General features: G+C 41.0%; 1 protein-coding gene across 2 annotated transcripts in view; it reads left to right on the top strand.

Moving 5' to 3' along the window:
- The window catches only part of septin8a (septin 8a), a 57,655-nt gene that overhangs the window by 18,799 nt on the left and 16,111 nt on the right, over window positions 1-22,745 (top strand). For both annotated transcript variants that reach the window (XM_047380051.1, XM_047380052.1), the window contains exons 5-8: window positions 3,915-4,076; window positions 5,265-5,361; window positions 19,493-19,661; window positions 19,818-19,950. In XM_047380051.1, coding sequence (XP_047236007.1) covers window positions 3,915-4,076; window positions 5,265-5,361; window positions 19,493-19,661; window positions 19,818-19,950 — 561 coding nt within the window. The remainder of the gene's footprint in view (window positions 1-3,914; window positions 4,077-5,264; window positions 5,362-19,492; window positions 19,662-19,817; window positions 19,951-22,745) is intronic.

The raw sequence follows: 22,745 nt of genomic DNA, 5'->3' as shown, positions 1-22,745 counted from the left end.
TGGCTTGTGTGCGTTTGAGTGAGTTTTACTACACACAGTATTTGCTAGTGGATCATCTGTTTTGCTGCATCTTCTCAGTGTAGCTGGATAGACTTGAAACTCCTGGCATTATTTCAGCAAGATGGTTTGTTGAAAATAATGTCCTTTTAAAATAGGTGAAGCCTAAATTTTTGCATTATTTTTACTATGTTTGCTATTTTGATACATTGAAGACAAAGTTTTATCATCCATTAGTATGATTTAACATCAAGTCATAAGACTGTTTCAGTAATCGAGTGTTTGTTGTATCATCAGTTTGATGCACAGCGTCCTCCTCTGAGAGTTAGTTTTCGCCTTCACAGTGTCTCATTGTTATGGCTGCTGACAGCACTTGTGCAGAAATGACTGAGGCGGTCTTTGAGCTTTTCGTTTTTCTGCTGATGCACAAACAATAAATCCAAAATAAACAGATGGAGATCGTGCAACTAGAACCTGCATCCTTACCTCTGCCAACCATCAGCGCATGTCTGCCAAATACCTCCTGATACTATTCATAGCAGTGACTCGTACCTTAGCCAAAATTCACGCTCAAGGAACAGGAATTGGATTATGTGTTCTGGAAATACATATTTAAAGTAAGTGTACAATGGCTAAAATTGTTTTCTATATAATAAAACTTAACCCAATACACAAAACTTTGGCTATTGTCAAAGCCTTAAAAGAGAAGCCAACTATAGTTCTGAGCTAAGAGTTAGTCTGCTCACACTTACTAAAAAGAAGAGGTCCAAATTCAGAACTCATCGTGGGTCGGTAGTGCTGACCACTGAGCTTCAGTTGTCATTAACTGCCCAATGGAGCGATCAAATCCTGGCACATGGCATTTGCCAGCTGTCTACTGACACAATCCCAATAACCACAGTGCACACAGCCAATTCTCTCAGCTCCCGTTGCAAAAAGAGACGGTAATTTACCTGAGCTAAAGATTTTTAGATTTGAGCCGCTGATCTCAGTTTAGAACTTGCTTCTTCTTGACCGATTCTGTTTTTTTTAAAGTAAAGATCCTGCTTGTGGTAGGGATCAGTTTTTGTCCTAAAAATGATTTAAATAAGTGGTAATGTTCAATTATATTTTATTTATATTTTCATGCTGATGTGCCAGTTGAGGGTTAAACAGTTATTGTTATCAGCAGCTTAGTTTCTACCTGCTTTTATGTTCATGAATTTTGTATAGATCTGCAACTTTGCTAGATGCGCTTTACTGTTTTAAAAAAAAAAAAAACTTTTTTTAAAATAATTTTTATCATTAGCTTAAGACTGGGCCTTTTTTTACCTTTGAAAATAACTTAATGGTAAACTAAATCACCCTGTCTCATTACAATTTCAAGCTGTCGTTATCATGTTATCCATAAGGGGTCAAAGTAACAAAAATGAACTTGAAATGAATTGAAGGTGTGAAATACTGAACATGGTAAAATTGAGTGCCATAAAAATCTACTTGTAATTTATATCGCCTCTGTGAAAATTAGAATCTGTGAATTTGAAGGTCATTAAAATGATAACATGGTAAATATTAATGTTATAAATATTAAGGTTATCAAATTTAACGTTGCCTGTTTTAATTCGCTTCCTTGATTTTAGCGCCTCAACCTTTACCTCTTCAGATTTATCATTAAGTGTATTAGATTTAACGTTGCCCGTTTTCATATATTTATCAATATTGACCATGTTGTCATTTTAATTACCTCCAAATGCATGGATTCTAATTTTCATAAAGGTGATCTTAATCACACGTTGGTTTTTATGGCACTCAGTTTTACCATGTTCGGTATTTCACACTTTCAGGTTCATTTTTGTTACTTTGACCCCTCATAGTTATCGCGTCAAACATCATTACTGTGTATGATTTACTGAATTTAGTCTGAAATTTAAAGATAAATAATCTGTGTATTCATGTCTGCCATGGACCCCTGTGGCAGGAAAAACAAGAAAACTTACCAGAAGCAATGTTTTCAGTTTTTAGGTTTTCCTGTCAAACCTGGACGTAGTATTTTTCATAAAAGCAGAATAACAACCACCCCTTGATATGGAAGAGATTACAACTACCTGCAGAGTGGGCGGTTGTATATAGAAAGTCATTAGTATCTGACATGTTACATAGATACCCAGTAAAAAAAAAAAAGGATCAATACTTCCAATAAAGTTTTCAATACAAAATTCCTTCTATAACTATTTTCGGTTAGATTACAATCTATTGAGTGGCGTGAATTACACATAGTCATTTTATGCTATTTAATTGTGACTAATTTGCTGGAATAGGCTAAAAAGTTTGTAATTAAATTACACCTATTGAAGAGAATGAATAAATAACTAAATGTATTTTTACTCCAAAACTGGCATATATGGCTAAAATATTACATGTAATACAGTATAAAGGCACTTTTAGAGGTATTATACTAACTTTTCACAGTGCTGGTTTCTTTTTAAAATTAGTTTTAAAAATGGCAAATTTTTATTCACACTTCATGGTGTCCCAAGTTTGGACTTTCAGGTTCAAAATCGAAGAGTTAAATGGCTGATAGCTCCTTCTCTACAATTATTATTATAAATGTTTCCTTGAGTTGCTTGTTAAATATTTCTGTCTACACTAATTAATATTGTGTTGCATTAAGGAGGTTAAATAGAAAGTGTCACTCATGTCACTGTATAAAACCCAGTGTCAAATTGTATCTCAGTCTATTTCTCTGATGATTTTTCCTACATGTGAACGGAAATGTGTTTACAGCTGGTGATCTTTCATGTACACAGCAAAGGGAGCTATTTTAGAGAGCTTTCTGGTCAGCTGGGAAAACCCGGCTGTGGGAAGTGAACAAACATCACAGTCCTCTCCATCCTCAGTCTACATGTCCAGCCATCTTCCCCTCCAACTGCTTCAGCAGCCAAACAAGGCTGTTATCAGTACTGGGTAGCGATTAGTGAACACTATTTGTTAAATAAGGGTTAGAGCATGATGCAGGGGGGCCCGGCTGCAGATTAATGATCCAATAAAGTGTGATGAGATTGTAATTCGACTCCTAATGAGCGCTGGCTTTTGCTCAGGGGGTCACTATGGGATTGATTTGAGTGGATCTTTGGGAGTCTTCACATTATCCCAGTTGATTTTTAGTAAAGCAGCTGTATAGAGGAATGCAGACAAATTATGTTTCATTCTGCACATCTGTTGCTGATTCTACGTGGAATGCAGTTTGTTTTCATAATCACAGGTTTTTCTATGAATGCCCTTCAGTCCTAACTGAACTTATTCACTGTTCAGATTTGCTGCATATTGTTTAGTATGCTGTCATGGCGACATAAAAAGCGCCCTCCACAGTCATTGACACCTGTGATACATGTGTGTAAAAAAGATTTGAAATAAGCTTTTTTTCCTGAACATTTGTGACCTCCCAACATGGCAGTTCTCTAAACCCTTAGCTTTGGAGATTTTTCTTAACTTCCTTAAACTCACTGTGCCTGGAGGAAAGACAAACATATGTTCTTCTCCATCCTGGTTTGTCACAGTTTCAATTATTTAAATATTTTAATCAAGTATTTCACTCTAGATATGGGTACATTTAATGAGTTGCTATTTTCTTAATATTTCTACCTTAATTAAATGGCATGTTTGCTTGTTTTTCCCATTTTGAAGAGGTGCTGAGAGGAATGGAACTCTGTGTTATCTTATTTATACCCCAAAGAAACAGGAAGTCATAGATTATTTATAAGGCACTTTACAGAGGTGCCAGTTGCCATTTTGGCAGATATTTTATATAATCTTTAGGCAAATCCAACCAAACTAATTAAGCACTTGCATAGATTCGTGTAAATGGAAAACTCAGAAGGGACCCTTAATGTAGTTGATTTAATTCACTGTCTACCATTTGTTGTTTGTCCTCTCTTTAGGTCAACATAATTCCTATCATCGCCAAAGCGGACACAATCTCCAAGAGCGAGCTCCACAAATTCAAAATCAAGATAATGAGCGAGCTCGTGAGCAATGGCGTCCAGATCTATCAGTTCCCGACAGACGACGAAGCGGTCAGCGAGATCAATGCCTCAATGAATGTAAGTCGCATTTTGTTACTTGTGTGAACAGAGGCCTCATTGCGCAATGTGGATGGTATCATGTGCCTTTACTTAGATATTGACAAAAATGCCAGATTCTTTTAGGACACACATGAAATCTTTTCCGTTGCGCCACAATTCAGCTGATGTGTACTTATCAGTGGAATGAGCAACACAGCAAAACAAGTGGGTAGTGCCCCCAGAAATAGTTCTCCCACAATATCCTTCTGTTGATATTCACACATGGTTTCAGTTCCTTTGTGAATAATGATTTCACTTTCCCACAGAAATAAGAAAAAGTAACACATATTGGACATTTTTACTCATTTGTTTTAAACTGTAGGAGACCTCAGTAGCATTTGGAGCATCCATCCATACACAGCCACAAAGGTTTGAACACACCCCCGGGGGGGTGCTGGTGCTTGTATTATTATTATTTTAAATGGTGTTTATATTTTATAGTGATATTTTGGTGATTATGAGTGTTTTACATATTTTGACATGAAACATAAAAATTAAAACTAATTCCTGCTCTACTTTTTTTCTATAATATAATAAGACACATATAATTGAAAACACTGTCTGTCCCTTTTACTCCAAAAAGCTTAAATGTTTGACTGTTTGCAAAAAGTCACAAATAGTGCAAATAAAACCCTGACAACATATTAAAATTAAACTATTCTGAAATTGGATTTTCCTTGGAACAATTGCACATTTTTACTTCTGTTTCAATGACGAGCTGTATTCAGTTTTCATACACACCCCCTGATGTTCAAATGCACAAATGAGGCTGCATTTAATTCTCTGTGGTTTCATCCTTCTCCTGATCTATTTATAGTCCGTTACATCAGTGCTCACGGCCACCAGCTTGTCCCCCTCATCCCTATCCCAGCTGGTTTTCAGCTCACATGTCGGTCATGTTTTTCACATGGTTCCCCGCTGTCAGTCCCAAAGAGACGGTGTATCTAAGGAAGCAATTATGAGGTGTGTGTGTGGTGAAAATCTTCATCTGAGGCTTGTGTTCTAATTAACAGCTCCAGTAAAGCTGATGTATTAATCTATTAATAAAGATTAGAAAACTATAAAATTGGTTTACGCTTTTGTTTTTAGGAAGCCTTTGGTAATGTCTCCAGGTACTGCTGAACCTTTTGGTCTGTGTAACATCCATGGCCCTTTCTTCCTCTCCAGGCCCATCTGCCATTTGCTGTGGTTGGGAGCGTGGAAGAGGTGAAAGTGGGGAACAAAACGGTGAGGGCCAGACAGTACCCCTGGGGAGTGGTGCAAGGTAAGAGCTGTTCTTAAAGACTTGATCGCTGTCGCCAGGGTGTTTGTTTCACGCAGGCAAACACGACTGTCTGTGAAGTGTTGAATGTCCGTCAGATGTTCCAAAATTTCATTCATGTTTCTTTAGGCAAATCCTGAGTTGGTGCCAGCAGACACCAAAAACAACAATTGAGCCTCTTAGGTTAGCTTAGATTGGGTAGCTCTTTTTCCTGTGGCCATTTCCTGACTTATGAAGAGTAACACATCAGCATTACTTAAAAGGAATGTTCTTTTGTCTTTCCCATTATGAAGAGTGGCTGAGAGAAGAAGCCCTCTGTCAAGCTGTTGTTAACTTATTGCTACCATGAAATATTATTTATAAGTTCCTTAACATTTTGATCAACCTTAAAGTAGACATGAATCACCATTATGTGCATTTCATAGGAATTGATAGGCATGCTAACAATTGTGCAACTAAGTTTTTTTTTAAACAACTTCTTAACCTGCCCTTTTTTTAACAAGGAAAATTAATCAAATTAAAAGTTACATTTTTCAGAATTCTCTGTGCTGTAGTAAAAATGTGACTCTCGATTAGGTGGACCAATAAATGTGGAAGACACTGTAGCTATTTAATATTATAAAAGACTATGATGTGAAATATTAGCTCACTGACTCTGAAGTGTGGTGAATAGACAATAGACAGTGCAACAGTTTTGCAATAATAATTAGGATAAATGTTGCCATTTCCTTCATCTATGTAGCTACATTCACAAATGGTTAGTTTGCACTAGTGACATAAACCCTGGAGTGGGATTGTCTACGTTTTTTTATGATAAAAGCAAAATCAAAATATTATATTTAGTAAATACAGTAAAACTAACTGATTGTTCTTGGGTATTAAATGGATTACTCCGAGTTTGTCTTTTTGGGTCTTAGAGAAAGTCTTTTTGTTGTTTGAATATTTGGCCAAGGCAAAAAATGCCCAAAGGTTTGTAGGGCAGCTTGTCTATCCTTAGCAATTTTCTTTTTTTTTTGCTTATTTATTTGTGTTTTTCTAAAATGACTCTTTATATAAAGAAGACGGATTTTAACATTGAGTATTCAACAGTTGAGAGAACATATCTGTGTCAATGGTGAAAAATTGCTTGTGGGAAAGTGACAACTGCACAGTGTTGGCCATTTTATTTATACTCTGCCTGTTAGTGCTCCACGTGTGATTTACTGCAGAGCGAAACCATAGTAAAAGGGCAGAAGAGTTTTCTTTGTAAGGTTGCTAATCTGTGCTGGTATCTTTATATCAGTAAGTGTGTGTGTGTGTGTGTGTGTTTGTGTGTGTGTGTGTGGGTGTATCTGTGTGTAATGTTAGAGGCTAAGCTACACAATGTTAATAATGAATAGCAGCATCAGAAGATTGGTTCGTAATGGAGCCTGGGAGGTGAATGAAGACAAGCACCAAATATAAAGTTTTAAATTGAAAATATATTGATATTCAAAACAAATGAACACAATACTAACAGTTGGAGGAGGATAAAAAAAAATAAACCCCTACCCGTTTAGCAGAAACGGGTGGGGGAATTGCATTCTGTGTCTGTGTCTGAACCATGTTGTCGGTGAGACCCGGATGGCTCTGGTGTTACGCTGTGGACTAATGCTTCCTTTGTTCCAAAGGTGCCTGCAGTGGCTGGCAGTGTTCTGCCACTCCGGCTTTCCCGTTTTAATCCTGGTACCCCCTCTGAGCCTCTTTGGCCTGTCCGAGCGCTCGAGGCGTATGTCCACTCCACGGCAACCATTCGACTGTCTCTTCGTCTGTTATGCTGGCTCTCGGAAGGGTCAGGGCCTTTCTAAACACCGGTTGGCACGTTGGATTGTGGAGATGATCTCTGTGGCTTACTCCTTGCAGGATCGGCCCCTGCCGGGCGGTGCCGAGCACCTTTGCCAGACTTTACAGAGTGAACGTCACCACGCCACATCCTCTGCAGGGCATACTGGAGCAACCGCCTTCTATGTCCCGCTGAGGTTGGTGGTGTTGCTGTGTTCTTTGGGGTCTCTGGGATCCCTCGGGACCTGTTGGTATGCGTCATCCAGTGCTTGATGCACCGCCTCTGGTGGTCAGTAGGGATTAAATAGAACGAAAGTTACGACTGTAACTACGGTTCTATGAATCCCGGATGACCACCAGAGCGCTTGGTCTCCGCGTTCTCGCGAGCAGATTGTCGGGACTGGGTTCCCAGTCATCCGGGATTCATAGAACCGTAGTTACAGTCGTAACTTTCGTTCTATATACAAAACAAGCTGCTGTTCTAACACGGATCCCTAAAAGTTCAAAATGAAATTAAAGCTGCAAGCAGCATTGAAGGCCCTCGCACCATAGCGCAACTCGGCCTGTGGAGCGACCGCGGGAGCCTGGCATCGTCGGCTGCACGCCACCAACGAGGCCGCCAATCAATTCCAAATGTCGCCTCTAGGTGGCACTGTGAGCGTCATGTAATGATCTTCACTCATGCAGAATTCTGGTCTAGTGAGAATTATTCAAAGTTTGGGGGCAATCTGACCTTCCAGATGGAAGCTGCACTCATTTGTTTCTTAGTGGACGGGGCTAAAGTGATGTCATCAATTGACTGTGTCAACATATCCATCATTAACTCATGATCATGTATACTACATTTCAAGTGGATCCGATAATGTATGAGGGAGATATAGCCCTTGAAGTGTCCTAGGGGGCGCTGTTGATCCAAATTTCAATGTAATCCAATAGAGCTGTTTGGGGGTTGCCAAACAACCATGTTCAGTTTGGAGTGAATCGGACATTCCTAATGGAAGCTGCACTCACTTTTTTGTTTGTGGGCGGGGCTAAAGTGATGTCATCAATTGACTGTGTCAACATGTCCATCATTAACTCATGAAACTACATTTCAAGTGGATCCGATGATGTATGAGGGATATGTAGCCCGTGAAGTATCCTAGGGGGCGCTGTTGATGCAAATTCCAATGTAATCCAATAGAGTTGTTTGGGGGTTGTCAAATTCAGTGTGGTTTTCGTCCCAGCCGTGGAACACTGGACCAGCTCTATACCCTCTACAGGGTGCTCGAGGGTTCATGGGAGTTTGCCCAACCGGTTCACATGTGTTTTGTGGACCTGGAGAAGGCATTCGACTGTGTCCCTCGTGATGCCCTGTGGGGGGTGCTCCAGGAGTATGGAATCGGGGGCCCTTTATTAGGGGCCATCCGGTCCCTGTACGAGCGGAGCAGGAGTTTGGTCCACATTGCCGGCACTAAGTCGGACCTGTTCCCAGTGCATGTTGGACTCCGGCTGGGCTGCCCTTTGTCGCCGGTCCTGTTCATAACTTTTATGGACAGGATTTCTAGACGCAGCCAAGGGCCGGAGGGGGTCTGGTTTGGGGACCAGTGGATTTCGTCTCTTCTTTTTGCGGATGACGTGGTCCTGCTGGCCCCCTCTAGCCAAGACCTACAGCATGCGCTGTGGCGGTTCGCAGCCGAGTGTGAAGCGGCTGGGATGAGGATCAGCTCCTCCAAGTCCGAGGCCATGGTACTCGACCGGAAAAGGGTGGCTTGTCCTCTTCAGGTTGGAGGGGAGTTCCTGCCTCAACTGGAGGAGTTTAAGTATCTCGGGGTCTTGTTTGAGTGAGGGAAGAATGGAGCGGGAGATCGACAGACGGATCGGTGCAGCTGCCACAGTAATGGGGGCGCTGTGCCGGTCCATTGTGGTGAAGAGAGAGCTGAGCCGAAAAGCAAAGCTCTCAATTTACTGGTCGGTCTACGTTCCTACCCTCACCTATGGCCATGAACTTTGGGTCATGACCGAAAGAAAGAGATCACGGATACAAGCGGCTGAAATGAGCTTCCTCCGTAGGGTGGCCGGGCACTCCCTTAGAGATAGGGTGAGGAGCTCGGCCATCCGGGAGGGGCTCGGAGTAGAGCCGCTGCTCCTCCACATCGAGAGGAGCCAGTTGAGGTGGCTCGGGCATCTATACTGGACGCCTTCCTCGGGAGGTGTTCCAGGCACGTCCCACCGGGAGGAGGCCCAGGGGACGGCCCAGGACACGCTGGAGGGACTATGTCTCTCGGCTGGCCTGGGAACGCCTTGGGCTCCCCCTGGAGGAACTGGAGGAGGTGTCTGGAGAGAGGGACGTCTGGGCGTCTCTGCTGAGTCTGCTGCCCCCGCGACCCGGTCCTGGATAAGCGGAAGACGACGAACGAACGAACGAACTTCCTGTTCTCAGAGGGCGTGACTTTGATGATGTCAGCATATGACCCCATAGGATCGTTGGGAACCCGAAGGTCCTCCTTCATGCCAACTTTGGTGTGATTTGACGTTTCTTTGGGAAAGTTATTGCATTTTTTCACTGTGGGCGCGAACGCCATTTTCGTGCCCCGGCCACGCCCCTAAACATAATAATAATAATAATATAATAGTAAATCTAATTTAATAAGCGCCTTTCTGGCACTCAAGGTCACCTTACAATGAATACAAATCAATATTAAAAACAAGAACGAATACAAAATAAAATAAAAATATAAACACAGCGATCAAGCAGTTAAAATGTAACAAGTGAGTCTTTAGTGAAGATTTGAATTGAGAAAGTGAATTTATGTTCCTTAAATCGGTCGGTAGAGAGTTCCAGAGCCGAGGAGCAGAGCGGCTGAAAGCTCTACCCCCCATGGTGGTGAGACGAGCAGAGGGAACAATCAGGTGAATAGACGAGGACGTTCTGAGAGTGCGAGAGGGAGTAGCAACGTTGAGAAGATGGGATAGATAAGGTGGAGCGAGATTATGGACAACCTTGAAAGTGAGAAGAATGATTTTAAAGTCTATACGGAACTTGATGGGGAGCCAGTGGAGCTCTGACAGAACAGGAGTGATGTGATGGAAGGAAGGGGTTCTAGAGATGATACGGGCAACTGAGTTTTGAACTAGTTGAAGCTTATGAAGAGATTTGTGTGGAAGACCGAACAGGAGGGAATTGCAGTAATCAAGACGGGAAGTGACAAGGCTATGAACGAGGATGGCAGTAGTGTGTGAAGTGAGGGAGGGGCGAAGACGACAGATATTTCGCAGATGAAAATAGGCGGACCGGGTCATGTTATTGATGTGAGATTGGAAAGAGAGATTACTGTCAAGGATGACACCCAAACTCTTTACCTGAGGCGAAGGGGAAACAGAGCAGTTGTCAATATCAATGGAAAAACCGTTTGTTTTGGATAATGTGGTTTCTGTGCCAATTAGGAGAACCTCAGTTTTTTCACTGTTTAATTTGAGTAGATTGGTGGAAAACCATGATTTTATTTCAGCCATACAGTCAGTAAGGGAGGTACACGGAATGTTGGGAATGGGTTTGCAGGAAAAATAGAACTGGGTATCATCCGCGTAACAGTGGAAACTAATATAGTGTTTCCGAAAGATATGGCCAAGGGGGAGGAGGTAGATTATGAAAAGAAGGGGACCCAGGAAAGAGCCTTGGGGCACACCAGAAATGACAGAAGAAGGCTGAGAAGAAAATGCTTTTAGCTGAATAAATTGAGAGTGATGAGAGAGATATGATTTAAACCACTTTAGAGGGGTCTGAGTAATACCAATGGAGGAAAGTCTATTGAAGAGGGTGGCGTGACAAATGGTGTCAAATGCTGCACTTAGGTCAAGGAGGATAAGGATGGAAAGTAAGCCTGAGTCAGCTGCCATGAGGAGGTCATTGGTGACTTTTATGAGAGCAGTTTCTGTACCATGGAGAGGGCAGAAACCAGATTGGAACTGTTCATACAGGTTATTATGAGATAAGTATGTGTGAAGTTGAGTTGCTACTACTTTTTCTAGAATTTTGGAGATGAAGGGTAGATTAGAAATTGGTCGAAGATTATTGAAGTTAGTGGGATCTGCACCAGGTTTTTTCAGAATAGGACTGATCACTGCAGTTTTGAATGAAGCAGGAACAGTTCCAGTGGAAAGAGAGGAATTTATAATAGTAGAAATGATAGAAACCAATGAGGGAAGACAGGCTTTAACTAGCACTGAGGGGAGAGGGTCTAACTGACAGGTGGATGGTTTAAGCTTCTGGATGATATCTGAGATTTCTGGGATGGATGGGAGATTAAAGAAAGAAAAGAAATAAGCAGGAGGAGAGAGTTCAGAGTTAACATTGGAAGTTGGTTGCAAACTAAGATGATGGTGAATTTTCTGGATTTATTCATTAAAGAAAGACATGAGTGAGTTACAAAAGTTAGTTGAGTACAGATGAGGAGGAAAAAAGTCTGAGGCTTGAGTAATATTCTTATATAATGGTAAATGGACTGAACTTATATAGCGCTTTTCCAGTCATACAGACCGCTCAAAGCGCTTTACACTAGAGCCACGTTCACCCAATCGCACTCACTAACGCTCACACATTCATACACCGATACGCAGATCGGTAGACAACTTGAGGTTAAGTGCCTTGCCCAGGGGCACATTGACATATGGCAGGAGGAAGCTGGAATCGAACCCACCACCTTCTGATTGCAAGGCGACTACTCTTCCTACTGAGCCACAGTCGCCTATATAATGAGAATAGTGACACCAAATTTCCTTCATTAGAGCAGATTATATCGGTGTAGTAATTGGATTTTGTTTGAGTAATACAGTCCTTGTAGTGCAGCATGTGGTTTTTGTACATGTCTTTACGAAAAGAAAGTCCAGTTTTCTTTTGAAGCCGCTCAAGTTGCCGTCCTTTGGCCTTCATGAGTCGAAGTTCAGACGTAAACCAGGGGGCGAATGAGACAGATTTAGTTTTTAGCGGAGCCAGAGAATCGAGTACAGAACGAAGACCAATATTGTAGTGTGATACCAGTTCGTCAAGGGTGGTTACATTATGAATGTCCATTTTGGAGTTAATATTAGCGGAGAGGGAATCTAAGTTGATGTCCTTAATTTTGCGGAAGGAAATGATACGGGGAAGTGTAGTGATGGACAGAGAGAGTCTGACATTAAATGAGAGGAGAAAATGGTCTGTTATAGGTAGTTCATCAGCAGTACGATCAAAAGGGGAGACACCAGAGCAGCAGATTAAATCCAAAATGTGACCCTTAGAGTGAGATGGAATGTCAGTGTACTGCTAGAGTCCAAAGCCTTCAAGACAACACATGAGGTCTCTGGTGAGAGGGTTATTAATATTGTCCATATGAATATTAAAATCACCCAGCACAATGTTATTTGAAGAAAGAGTGGAGAGGTGAGTGAGCAGAGTAGCAAAATCATTTAAAAATTCGCTGTTTGGTTTTGGAGGGTGATAGATAACTGTAATGATGGTGGGAGTAGATCCAGACACTTTGCACACAATCGATTCAAAAGAGGAGAAGGTAGGAACAGTCAACGACGAGACTTTCCACTTCTCGTTATGAATTATGGCGAGACCTCCTCCCCGGCTGGTGACCCGTGGTTGGCAGATGTAAACAAACCCAGGAGGGGTAGAATCATTGAGTTTAGAAAAGTCATCGGGTTGTTGCCAGGTTTCAGTTAAGCAGAGAAAGTCAAACTTACGGTCCGTGATGAGATCCTTGATGAGATGTCCCTTGTTTGTGAGTGAGCGGATGTTGAGCAGACCGAAGTTGACGATGGAGTTGTCGCAGGTGTTAGCCGAACTAGCACGATGTGGTCAGCAATCCGGCCAGTCTTAAGTTGAGGGCGGCGAGAAGTGGACCAGATGGATTTTATTGCCTTCTAGGAGTCTTCCTGGACATTCCGACGAGACCCACGAAATGTTATATCCGATTGATGTAGTAGTGAAGCCGGCAGAGGTGCAGACAGGTGGAAACGCAACCGAAGGAGCTCAGCAGCAGAGTACTAGAGCAGACCCGTCACAGGTTGGTGAATGAATGCCAGAGATGCCCAGAGAAACACCGACCAGATATGTATCTTTCCGGTGAGCATTGTAGATAAAAACCACAGGGCAGTTTGGACAGGTAAGCAGAGGTTGACGTTGTGAAACATGTGAGGCTAACACGCCAGTCTTGACAGTACAGTAAGTATTTATTTGTCCAGATGAAAGCGATTGCTTAGACCATAGTCTAAGAATGCTTTAAAGCTTCAAAAAGTTGAGTATAATCAAAGGTTACCGGCGTCAAAAATTTATTTAAGGCCAGCAGCGGCAGCCAGTCGCGCCAGCGTTCACCCGTTTTGTACGAGGCCCCTAGCCCTCTTCCTCACCCAACTATAGGGGTGTAAAAATACATCCTGGTCAACCACATGGCCGAAAACTCATGATTTAATCCTTTTAACCCCCGTGCCTTAACTGCATATTGACCAAATATGAAGCCGATAGCTCAAAATCCCTTGGAAGAGTTTGTTAAAGTTCAAGGTGGGTAAAAGTGAAAAACGGCCAAAAATTGGCCTTTTACCCAAAATGGCTGACTTCCTGTGCGTTTTAGGTCATGCCCCAAGATACGTTTTTTCTTGGTTTGAGGAGCTCTACCTGTGTGCCAAATTTCAGATCTCTACGACTTACGATTTGGCCTATCTCACGTTTGGGGGTGTGGCTAAGTGGTTTGGCCATGCCTACTGACGACGACATTAAGGAACAAAAATTTTCATAGGGGACAACTTTGGATAAAATCGTGTCAGTTTTGGTGCATGGCAAAGTCTCCAAATTGCCCCGCAAAGATGTAACGAAAGAAAGAAAGAAAGAATAAGAAGTCCTACGATTATAATAGGCCCTTGCAGCCTTCCTGCTCGGGCCTAATAAAAACCAACTAAATAATCACAACTAATGACATAGTTTAATGGTTCAAGATATTAACTAAAATTCGGCTTGTAAATCAAGCCCAGTAACCCTCAAATTTTAAAGAAAGTTCTTATTTGACAAACATTAAGCATGAGTAGCAGCTAAAATTAGCCGCTAACGCTATGAAGTTCCGGGTGGTGGCAATAACAATTTAAGCTCACTTAAAACACACAATGCATGATTGGCACCAACGTAAACACTAAAACAAACGACCTACTGCTGAAATAGTACTGTCCCTCATGTATTTTTCCGTGCTAACAGAGCTTGTTTGGAGAAGCTCACGCCGCAGCCATAGCAGAGAGGAAGTAGAGGAGATGAGATCATCCAGGAGGAACCACCAGATCCGCCAAAATAAGATGTCATTATAGCAGACGGGTTACATGTGCACAGTTTTGGGATGAGACCTCTTTACATGGAACGCGTTTTTCATGGAGATGTCACCTCTAGTGTTAGCTTTCTTGGGAGTTTTCTTTTCATCCCCACTCATTCCACAGTGTTTGTCGGTGTGGTAAACAGTTTAATTTAATAGTGACACAGAGATGCGCTGTGAGAATATGACTGCTCATGTGGGAGCTCCTCTCAGGAACTCCCTCCATCCTCTCCTAGGTTTACTGCTCTGACTGAACCCTTCATCCTTTCCTCTTCCCATTATGCTGCGACCATTCTCATTCTCAAACCCTCAGAGGATGCTCTCTGGTTATTTATGAAGCTTGTTGTGTGTTTCCTGGGGGACAGATTTGTTTTTGCTGGAGTCACAACAAAGCAACAGCTCAGTAACAGTTTAATGGTGGTTGAAAACAACCTTTTAAAAAACTACTTTTTGAACCTTTATTTTAAAGCTGCTTGGAAAATGTTTCACCAAAATTGTTTTTATTACTTTAGAAATCGTGAACCACAGTAAAAAGGTGGCTAGCTGCCATTAGTTCTGCCTGCAGTTGTCAGGTTATGTGTTCTAGATCTCAGTTTATTAATATATAGTTTAGAAATATTAAAAAGATTATCCAAAGTCTAATCATAGATGGCTATAACACAATTTACATGCGTATATTTGTACAGTGTGTAACTTTTATCACATAGGAACCCTTTAGAGCACTATCTTTTAAAAGAGTGAGTTATTTAGCTAAGCTAACGACAAGTAATGACACTTTGTAGAAAGGTCCTAAAATTACATTTGATTGCTTTGATTTTTGTTTTTCTACCACTATTTACCAACAAACTACTGTATTTAATACAAAGTGGTAAAACGTTTTCTTCTTAATTTTTTGGTGAGAAATGTATTGGATTAATTTAATTATTTATCTTCCAACACACTTTATAAACTGAATGTGAAAACCCGAGTTGGAGGACAGTAAGTCCTTGTGTTCTGCAGCTCTCCAACTGAAATAAGGATCTCCATCAGAGAAACCAGTTTGTTCATGCCAGATGTCATATAGATTGGTTATATAGCCTCTTGAAAAGAGCCATGAGAAATTTCCATCTTCTTGAAGAGAGACAGAGGAAGGACTGTGCTGTGACAAAAAAAAGAGTAATTGTATGGAGCTTAGTGAGTGTGTGCTTGTCTTCCCTCAGGATCTCATGGCTCTGTGATCTCTGTGCTTCCTGACATCTGTGACATACAGCAGACCTCTGATATTTCTGCTCTGGAACCCGATGGCCGTGTGTTTGTTATGCTGCAAAAACATTTTCAAGTGTTTTATGTGAAAATGGATGTCGGGAAGCAATGCATGCAAGCAAATTATGCATTTCATTCTCCTTATCAAGTTTCTGTTGATGTTCTGCTTTCAGAATAGCAATTGACAGTTGATCAGTGGATTTATAGACATAAAGAATACATTAAATGACCTAAACATTAAGCGTATTAAGATGTTTTTGATTCACCTGAGCCACAATATTGTTTAGAAACATTCCAATAAACTCACCTCTTACCATTCAGGTTATATATTTACTTCCATTCATGAGTTACATACAGAAGAACCAAATGCTTTTTATAGATACCAGGATAGTTGACCTGCTTCTTCTTGTGATAAATGGTAGAACTCAAATATATCAGTTGTCTTACTGACACAGACTTTGCTTTTTAAGCAATGTCCCTGAATTTACAAGTTGGTTGAGGGCCATTCCAGAAGGATAATGTTGGCTTGCTTTATTTATTTCTAAACCAGTTTAAATGTATACTTGGGGTTATTGGGTCAGGGTTAGCAGCCAACTGTATCCAAATTTCAACATCTGTTGATGTAAGCTATAGTTGAATAATTAGAAGGGGGTCTGTCTTTATTATTCCACCCACTTTGTTTAAAGCACCAATTCCGCTTGTATTGGTACAGTGATCTTAGATTTCAAAGCCTCACTCCTACAAACTACTCTTCATTATAGCCAAAGAAGCTCAATCTTGATCTTGAAGTGGGTCAGATGGTTAAAAATTTGGGCAGAACTGGGTGTTCCAACAGCACACTGTTTCCAAACACATCAAAACTGGTATAGCTGAGGGTAAAGCAGGAAAATATTGAGCTACAGTTATGGCAGAAGCCATCTCAAGGCTTCAAAAATGTTTGGGTTATGTGGAACTCAACCAAATAATCATGGGTTGCATGTCTCTGTGTTTGTACAACGTTGACCATGTATGGATTAGTCCTAAGGTGTATTCCAAATTGTGAACCGAATTTGTGTTTTAAAAAAGTAATGGGTCTTTGTATTATCATTTTATCCTGGGAAAAAAGAACAGTTTAAACGCATTATTAGAAGACCAAAGTTTCTATATGAGATTAGTGCCCAGAATTACTCCATGTAAACCTGACCTGAACTGTATGTGATATGAAAGTAATGGAGCAAACTTTCAGATGTCAGAGATTTGTAACGTCAAAACCCTGGCTGATTGAAAATACCCACCAAAGCCTTTAAGCTGTTTAAGTAGGTGGAACATGCAACATTTGGAGATGTATGAATTTTGTCATTAAGAAAAGACCCAGGCTGTATCTCTGCTGCTTACACTGAGTCATATCATGTCCGTAGGTGGTCCTTTATAGTGGGATGTGGTCACAGGTGCACATTGCTTCCTCCGTCTTTTGTTACAGTGTTCACTTGTGTATTTTCTTGTTTCCATGTGTGATCGGCTCACCCAAGATTCGCATGGTAACACCAGAATGAAACTCTCCTCTGTGTCAGCAGATTTCCTGCTTCGACCCTCTGACGGCTCAGATCTGCATTCAGTCAGAGGATTGGCCTTTATTTAGCCCTCAGCAGGAGGCCAGAACAGATAGGTTATTAAGAGCCCAATAAGCAGACAGTTTCAGAACTGAAAGCGCCTCCAGAAAGCTGGTGGTTTAATTTTTTTACCTCGTGTTTCTAATCATTAATGGGTGGTTTGCCAGTAAAATTTGCACACTTATTAAAGATAAATTGATTGTTTCTGGAGTTTTTACAGAAACGGGAATGTGCTGTTAGCTATTCAGTTGCTCCCTTTTTCCTAGTCTAATACGAACATTTCATTCTGTTTAGCTCAGATGTTTGAGTTTATCTGGCACATGGACTGTTGTGTTGCCTATTTTACTTTAGTAATTGACTGTTATGCTTTGCTGGCTCCTTTTCTGTAATTTACACCAAATCAAAGCTATTTACCCTGCTTAAAAAGGCAGTTTGAAAGTCACATTAGTTGCCTTTACATTATCAATGTTTGCAGCTTGTGGTGGCATTTAAACATAGCATTCCCCCTCCACTGCCATGTGTGGGGGTTCATGACCCTTGTAGTCCATGTGCTTTCAGTCTGCACATGCCCGTTGGGTAAAGATGTGATGATACATTGGTTCTGATTGGTGCTTTAACAAAGATTTGAAGATTGTCCTCTTACTGCTCTGTAATGGTATGTTTCATTCAGAGACAGGGTTAAAACCCAAAAAGGATCAAGTGTGGCAGTTGAAAGTGAGCTCTCTTTCCTCCTTATCTGAAAAAAGACAACATTGGAAGGTTTTGTGTGCCGTCTTGGACAAGTTTGATTTGTGATGAGGAAGGAAATGAGGAAAGGATTTCCTTGATGAATTGAGGGGGTGGGGACATTAATTATTGGACCTACCTGGAAAGATTCTGGACACAAGTTTTTATCTGTTAATGTTTTTACCAGTATGTGCTTTCAGATATAATATCATTTGAAACATTTATCTTACAGTGAAAAAAAAAACCCTGCAGGATCAATTTTTTTATATTTTGAGCTCAGACAGAAAGAAGTCTGACTTCACCAGAACAGTTCCTATGGTTGTGCTTAGCTGAGGGGACTGCTGAATAAAGGCTTGAGCAGAATAGAAATGATGCCCAGAGCAGCACCAACACCACTTCTCCTCGCCTGCTGTCAGTCTGTCAGGCAGGAAACACGTCCTGCTGTTTTTCCTGCAAGGAATATAACCAAGAGACTCACTCAGACATGAAAATTAACAAAGTTGTTAGAGGTCACTTGAGTTCAAAATTTTGTATTTTGCAAAGGTTTTCATAAGCCAGAACCTTTTTTTTTGGTATAGCCACAAGCACTAATGCATTTTATAGGGATTTTCTGTTGGTGATTGCCTAACAGAAAGTAGTGTGTCATTATAAAGGGGAAGTAAAATGATGCATGGTTTTTCAAAATTATTTCGAAATAAAATATGAAAATGTTTTGTATAATCGTGTCCGGCCCTGTTAGTCTGATACGCCTACATAAAATCAAGTGCAACCAATTACATTCAAAAAGTCTCCTAATTAGTAAATAGAATCAACCTGTGTAATTTCGCTATCACTAAAGTTTTTTTTGGGAGGGTCTTTAAATTTGATAGAGAACATTATTACAACATTCCCACTGTGAAACATGGCAGTGGGAGCATCATGCTGTGGGGATGCTTTTCTTTAGCAGGGGAGGGGACTCTGGTCAGAGTTGATGAGAATATAGATGGAGTTAAATAACAGGCAGTTCAGGAAGAAAAGCCTTTGAAGACTGTAAACGACTTGAGATTGAAGTGGAAGAGAGATTTAGCTATTTTTCCCTGAAGAATGGACACACATTTCAGTCTCTAGATGTGTGAAGCTGATGGAGACTTACAAAAAAACACCTGCTATAATTGCAGAGGGCCTAATGCAAATGCATCCCTCACTTTCTAGATTTTTATTAGACAGAAATTGTGAAAACCATGTATTTTCCTTCTACTAAACAGCCATGTACCACAGTGTCTTGGCCTTTTACATAAACCTCTAATGAAGTACATTAAAGTTTATACTTTTGCTATGTACTATATTTGTATTTTTAAAATGGCTAAAGGGAGCCCTGGAAGATGAAGTCTGGAAATATATGGAATCTGAGGTGAAAGTGGACAACAAAACAGCATATTTCTGTCCTAATGGTGGTGTGTGTTTGTTTTCTCTTTTTAGTTGAGAACGAGAGCCACTGTGACTTTGTAAAACTCAGAGAGATGCTGATCCGAGTCAACATGGAGGATCTGAGGGAGCAGACACACGCCCGCCACTACGAGCTGTACCGGCGCTGCAAACTGGAGGAGATGGGCTTTAAAGACACAGATCCAGATAGCCAGCCTTTCAGGTAGACGGAGTGATTCTCACTCACCGAGTCACAAAGAGGGAAAGGGTGCAAAACCACAGAACTGCTCAAATGTCAACTTCAGAAAACACTCTCTATTGTTTAGGAACAATAACTTTCTTATTTTTGTCTCTTTTCCTTCTCTTTGCATTCCTGCAGTCTTCAAGAAACATATGAAGCCAAGAGGAAAGAGTTTTTAGGGGACTTGCAGCGGAAAGAAGAAGAAATGCGGCAAATGTTCGTAAACAAAGTAAAAGAAACTGAAGCAGAACTCAAAGAAAAGGAACGAGAGGTAAGTGAGAAAAACGTTGCTGTGGCACGTGTTGTTTTACATGTTCAGGGCCTTCAGCATCACTGGCGATTCTGTTTAGATGCATCTGGGACTTCCTGTTTTAACCACTTTCACCGACCAGCAGCAAAGATATAAATATAAAACCACCTGATGTAGCTTTTTGTGGCAGTTTTCAGTTAAAGGGCAACAAAAAAATCTCACTGCTTGTCTTGAAAACAGAAGGAGCAATAACACTCTTGGCCCATGACCAAGATCTCAGCTCAAACCTCCATAAAGGGGAATTGCTTCCAACAGTTTAAAATTAAACATTTTTTCTTAATATCAAATCCACGCATTTTATGCAGGTGTCAATCTATAAGGCTACACATATAAAATGACGTTGGGGTTCTGATTGTGTTTTGTGATCATTTGCCAGCGGGAGGTCCGAACTGGTAAGTAGAACTTCTTGCGTTTCTGATCATATTGGACAACGCCACAGCCTCCAAGGCGTTGTGCAGTATCGCTGTTTTGAAAACAGAGGTAATGATCTGCAACGAAATGTAATGAGTTCTTCCTTTTCCCACGCTGCAACTCTTCGCTGTGTTCTTTTGACAAAGTTAGCCTTGGTCTTTTGCTTGTTGAGAAATAAACTTGTCCTCTCTGGTGCATGAAGATTCACGTCTATTGTTGCTTTTGGTGCAAGCGCACTAAAACATAAATTCCAGGATTTTATTTCACTACTCTTAACATTTGTCCACTTTAGGAGCACTCTTAAGGCTTAAGGTGCTTTGTGAATAACTTTTATCTTACCGAGGTAAAAATCTAAGAAAAATTGGAGAATTTGTGAAATTTTCAAATGTTTCTTAGGATGAGATCATTAGGAGCTACTTTTATTCCTAGGATTCTTTGTGAATATTGGCCCTCATCATCCCATTCATTTCTGATATGGATTTAAATTCCAAGTACTTAAGGTCCCATATGATGTTTGGAGCTGGACTAAATGGAGCACATATGCTATGGCCAAAATTTATTTCCTTTACTTGTAACAAATAATTAAAAATAAATAAACATGTACAATTTTACTTATTCCTGTGCAGCTGCTGTGTCTCTTTGATTAAAATAAAGTTAGTTTCAACGTTTTTGCACCTCTTGATGTACAGGTCCTTCTCAAAATATTAGCATATTGTGATAAAGTTCATTATTTGTCATGATGAAAATTTAACATTCACATATTTTAGATTCATTGCACACTAACTGAAATATTTCAGGTCTTTTATTGTCTTAATACGGATGATTTTGGCATACAGCTCATGAAAACCCCAAATTCCTATCTCACAAAATTAGCATATCATTAAAAGGGTCTCTAAACGAGCTATGAACCTAATCATCTGAATCAATGAGTTAACTCTAAACACCTGCAAAAGATTCCTGAGGCCTTTAAAACTCCCAGCCTGGTTCATCACTCAAAACCCCAATCATGGGTAAGACTGCCGACCTGACTGCTGTCCAGAAGGCCACTATTGACACCCTCAAGCAAGAGGTTAAGACACAGAAAGAAATTTCTGAACGAATAGGCTGTTCCCAGAGTGCTGTATCAAGGCACCTCAGTGGAAAGTCTGTGGGAAGGAAAAAGTGTGGCAGAAAACGCTGCACAACGAGAAGAGGTGACCGGACCCTGAGGAAGATTGTGGAGAAGGGTCGATTCCAGACCTTGGGGGACCTGCGGAAGCAGTGGACTGAGTCTGGAGTAGAAACATCCAGAGCCACCGTGCACAGGCGTGTGCAGGAAATGGGCTACAGGTGCCGCATTCCCCAGGTCAAGCCACTTTTGAACCAGAAACAGCGGCAGAAGCGCCTGACCTGGGCTACAGAGAAGCAGCACTGGACTGTTGCTCAGTGGTCCAAAGTACTTTTTTCGGATGAAATCAAATTCTGCATGTCATTCAGAAATCAAGGTGCCAGAGTCTGGAGGAAGACTGGGGAGAAGGAAATGCCAAAATGCCAGAAGTCCAGTGTCAAGTACCCACAGTCAGTGATGGTCTGTGGTGCCGTGTCAGCTGCTGGTGTTGGTCCACTGTGTTTTATCAAGGGCAGGGTCAATGCAGCTAGCTATCAGGAGATTGTGGAGCACTTCATGCTTCCATCTGCTGAAAAGCTTTATGGAGATGAAGATTTCATTTTTCAGCACGACCTGGCACGTGCTCACAGTGCCAAAACCACTGGTAAATGGTTTACTGACCATGGTATCACTGTGCTCAATTGGCCCGTCAACTCTCCTGACCTGAACCCCATAGAGATTCTGTGGGATTTTGTGAAGAGAACGTTGAGAGACTCAAGACCCAACACTCTGGATGAGCTAAAGGCCGCTATCGAAGCATCCTGGGCCTCCATAAGACCTCAGCAGTGCCACAGGCTGATTGCCTCCATGCCACGCCGCATTGAAGCAGTCATTTCTGCAAAAGGATTCCCGACCAAGTATTGAGTGCATAACTGTACATGATTATTTGAAGGTTGACGTTTTTTGTATTAAAAACACTTTTCTTTTATTGGTCGGATGAAATATGCTAATTTTGTGAGATAGGAATTTTGGGTTTTCATGAGCTGTATGCCAAAATCATCCGTATTAAGACAATAAAAGACCTGAAATATTTCAGTTAGTGTGCAATGAATCTAAAATATATGAATGTTAAATTTTCATCATTACATTACGGAAAATAATGAACTTTATCACAATATGCTAATATTTTGAGAAGGACCTGTAATATAATCACTTTTGGCACCATGTTCACTAAGAAACTCGCAGGCAGTTTTGAGAG

This window comes from Girardinichthys multiradiatus, chromosome 11, assembly GCF_021462225.1.
Source record: "Girardinichthys multiradiatus isolate DD_20200921_A chromosome 11, DD_fGirMul_XY1, whole genome shotgun sequence".
NCBI classification, from domain to species: domain Eukaryota; kingdom Metazoa; phylum Chordata; class Actinopteri; order Cyprinodontiformes; family Goodeidae; genus Girardinichthys; species Girardinichthys multiradiatus.
Note: the sequence above shows the minus strand (reverse complement) of the source record. Positions and strands in the feature narration are given on the sequence as shown.